The sequence below is a fragment of the Myotis nattereri genome (assembly GCF_964212035.1).
Source record: "Myotis nattereri genome assembly, chromosome: 14".
Taxonomy (NCBI): Eukaryota; Metazoa; Chordata; class Mammalia; order Chiroptera; family Vespertilionidae; genus Myotis; species Myotis nattereri.
In genome coordinates this window covers 51,978,475-51,981,926 of record NC_138089.1, presented here as the reverse complement: position 1 = coordinate 51,981,926, position 3,452 = coordinate 51,978,475, and the positions used below count along the sequence as shown (strand labels likewise).

Genomic DNA, 3,452 nt, shown 5'->3' with positions numbered 1-3,452 from the left:
GAAATCCTCTCTTGAGACCCCATCCCTCAGCCAAAAGTGACAAGAAACACCCAGCACGGCCTCTGGGGTCCTCACTACAAGTTCTGGGAGCCCCGGGTGGATTCCAGGTGTGGGCTCTGCAGATGCTAAGGAGCCGCTGCAGGTGGCCATCGGGCCCCTGGGTCTGCAGGCGCCACCGTGACACTTGGCTGCAGCTGGTCCCTGCTCAGCGACACATGTCAGACGGGCCTTCCTAGCCCTCCCTCCGTATCGCCGACCAGCAGCCAAACCCAGTTCCCTTATCTGGGGCAGCCAGGAGGCCCGGGAAATCAGAGGCGGGTCCAGGGGGAGGTGGAGGACTCAACAACTTCCTGGTTTCCCTCAGAGGCTACGACACAGCCTGGGGGGTCGGGCGGGGGGGAGCTTTCACGGGGCTTTATTTCAGTTAATCCCGGAGCCCCGGGACTGGGGGGCAGAGCTATCAGGGACACACGGTGGCTGCTCTCACCCCTAAAGGTCAGGACCGCCTACTGGGCTGGAAGGAAGCTGGTGTCTCCCGTCCCAGGCCCGTCCCAGCAGCTTGGCCGGCGAGGGTAAGTCATCTGTGTATTTCACCAGGGAGGCCATGTGGGGTGGAGATGCTTTCGCTTTTGCAGACATTTGCTCCTGTCCTTCGAGAGCAGAACTCGGAGCTCCCAGCCCGTCACAGGAAGCTGCCGGGGGTGAGCCAGCTTCCCAGACAGGGAGGAACGGGGACCCACGCCGATCCCGCCACCCTGGCTCTGGGTTCTCTCGCGTGAGAGCTCCTCTCTCTTTCCTACATATTGCCTTCAGGCGGGCTCCTGTTTCTACCCAGAGAATGAATGAAGTTCTTAGAAGCCACTTACCTGAGTTCGCCCGGGGTGTCAGCGTCGGGTGCAGCAGCCCAGGCGGGAAGGAGGGACGGGGGTCAAGAAATGTCTGTTTTCACTCTCTGAGCTGCAGGCGTCCTCTGGCCCCCGGCGTGCTGCCTGGGCCCTCACCTGTTTGCTGTTTCCTCCAGGGCCGTGCAGCTGGCCGCAATAACATCATCTCTCCTTTCTCTGTGCCGGCAGCCGGGCGATGGCTAATTACACCGACGAGGATTATGACGTCCTCATCGACCCTCTGTTTGACAACGAGACTCTCATAAAGGACAGCGCCGAGCCATGCCCCTCCTACGACCCCACCGTCCTCTCGGCCCAGCTGCTGCCTCAGCTCTACACCGCCGTGTCCCTGCTGGGCCTCCTGGACAACGTCTTGGTGGTGTTTATCCTGGTCAAATGCCAAAGACTCCGGCACGTGGAACACATCTACCTCCTAAACTTGGCCGTGTCTAATCTGTGTTTCTCGCTCACCTTGCCGTTCCGGGCCCACGCTGCCTCCCACGGGGGGACCCTGGGCCATCCCACGTGTACCGTTCTGGTGGCACTGTCCTCCGTGGGCCTGCACAGCGAGGTATTGTTCAACGCCCTCCTGACCCTGCAGAGCTCCCTGGTGTGTTTCCACGTGAGAAGCTTGTCCCCAGCGGCCAGGAGGAGGGCCTGTGGAGTCCTCGCCAGTGGCCTGGCCTGGCTGGTGGCCGCTCTGCTGGCGCTGCCCGAGGTCCTGCAGTGCACGGCTCAGGGGGACAGCTGGGGGGACAGGTGCCCCTGCAGCAGGCCTCACTTCCTGCCGGGCCAGGGGACGGCTTGGCAGCCCTTGCTGACCTTGAAGGTGAACGTGGCGGGCCTCCTGGTCCCACTGCTGGTTTTTATCGTTTGCCTTGTGCGACTGGGGAAAACGCTGGGGAAGTCTGACCTTTCCCAGCTGGTTTTCGCCATCATGGTTGTTTTCCTTCTGATGTGGGGACCCTACAATGTGGCGTTGTTCCTGTCTGCGTTCAAGGACTCCTTCTCGCTGGGGGGCTGCGGGAGCCGCTACCACCTGGACAGGAGCGTCCAGGTGACGGCCATCATTGCCAGCACCCACTGCTGCGTGAACCCGCTCCTCTACGCGCTCCTCGACAAGGCGTGTCGGAGGTGCCTCTGCTCTCGCTGCTGTCCACTTCCACCCACTGAGGACCCTGCACAAGATACGCCATGGGAAGAGCATGACCACTCCACTCAACTGTAAGCCGGCTTCCATCAAGCTGGACAAATAAACATCGCTTTTGTTTCCTGGATGCCTGGTTTTGTATATGTTTTGGCTATGGATGAACTGTGCGCTCCCCCCCGCCTCCCGCCACCACCACCACCCCAATTTATATGTTGAAGCCCTAACCCTGTTATCTGGGAATGGGGGCGTTGGGAAGTCATTAGAGTTAGATGAGGTTATGAGGGTGGGGCCCTCGAGATGGGATTAGTGCCCTCAGAGGAAGAGACACCAGAGAGCTTCCTCATTGTTTTACAGGTGTGTCTATGAAATCCATACAGTTGAGAAAGGGGGGAAGTGAGCATTGGATTTGTCTCAGGTGCTGAGCTAGGCTCCTTATAAGCGTAAGCTCCTTCATACCTCACTTCCCAGCCATGGTGTGGGTGGAATTAGTCTCATTTCTCTGAGGAGGAAATGGAGACTCAGAAACATCTCTAAGATCACACAGCTACAGAGTGGCCGCGCTGGGAAACAAACCTCGGTGTCATTTGCTCCAGAGCCCGTGCTGTGTCCAGCGTGCCAAACTTCCAAATACTGGGCAAGAAAACACACGAGATGAACATGTACTTTCAAAACCAATTGGACTGAATTTCAAATGCGAAGCAACCTGTTTATACAGAAGCCATTTTTTAGACACATTTTCTTCCAAATCATTGAAAGAATGGCTAGCTGGAGGCACTGGATAGAGGTGAAGGGACACGTTCTGTGGGAATTCCCTAGGTTTTCTTGGCTGCTCCAGACCTCACCAACCTGTGAGCCTCCCATGTTTCTACTGCTTCTTTCTACTTTCACAATAGTACATATACGATGAGGTTTAGAAATGTTTAGCACAGTGTATGTTTTGTCCTTTTCAGTGAAACAAATACCTCAGGCCTCACCAGCCTGTGGCTAACACATCAGAAGTGTTTGCCTGGGGAAACCCAGTGCCTGTGTTTCTGTTACATGGCCCAAGTAGAGATGACAGAGGAAATGCAGATGCCCATGGACCACAACCTTTCACCTCCATCACTGAGGAGGGAGGAAGAGCAGGTGACACTTGGGGAGACCCCAGTTTATAGCAAGCACTGGCTCTTCCACATCGTAGTGGGGGGCTATGGATGAACTTTGCCCCCCCCCCCATTTATATGTTAAAGCCCTAACCCCCAATGTGATGTTATTTGGACGTAGGGACTTTAAGAGGTCATTAGGGTTAGATGAGTTAATGTGGGTGGGGCCCTTGAGATGGGATTAGTGCCCTCATAGGAAGAGATACCAAAAAGCTGCCATATTCTCTCTCCCCACCATGTGAGGACACAGTGAGAAGGTGGATATCTGCAAGCCAG

At 56.5% G+C, this 3,452-nt stretch overlaps 1 protein-coding gene across 2 annotated transcripts; it reads left to right on the top strand.

Annotated features, from left to right (window-relative positions):
* The first annotated feature begins 225 nt into the window (after positions 1 to 225).
* On the top strand, positions 226 to 2,160 carry CCRL2 (C-C motif chemokine receptor like 2). 2 transcript variants are annotated; one of them, XM_081106385.1, is made up of 2 exons: positions 226 to 572; positions 1,074 to 2,160. In XM_081106385.1, exon 2 carries the CDS (start codon positions 1,081 to 1,083, stop codon positions 2,110 to 2,112), a length of 1,032 nt encoding a protein of 343 aa, XP_080962511.1. In that variant the 5' UTR covers positions 226 to 572; positions 1,074 to 1,080; the 3' UTR covers positions 2,113 to 2,160. The 2 variants fall into 2 exon arrangements, with proteins under 2 accessions (XP_080962511.1, XP_080962512.1); XM_081106386.1 differs by having other exon boundaries at positions 447 to 701; positions 1,074 to 2,154.
* The last annotated feature ends 1,292 nt before the right edge of the window (positions 2,161 to 3,452 follow it).

Bases quoted from the DNA above. Each gene is read 5' to 3' on its own strand.
- CCRL2 (XM_081106385.1), top strand. From the start codon at position 1,081: ATGGCTAATTACACCGACGAGGATTATGACGTCCTCATCGACCCTCTG.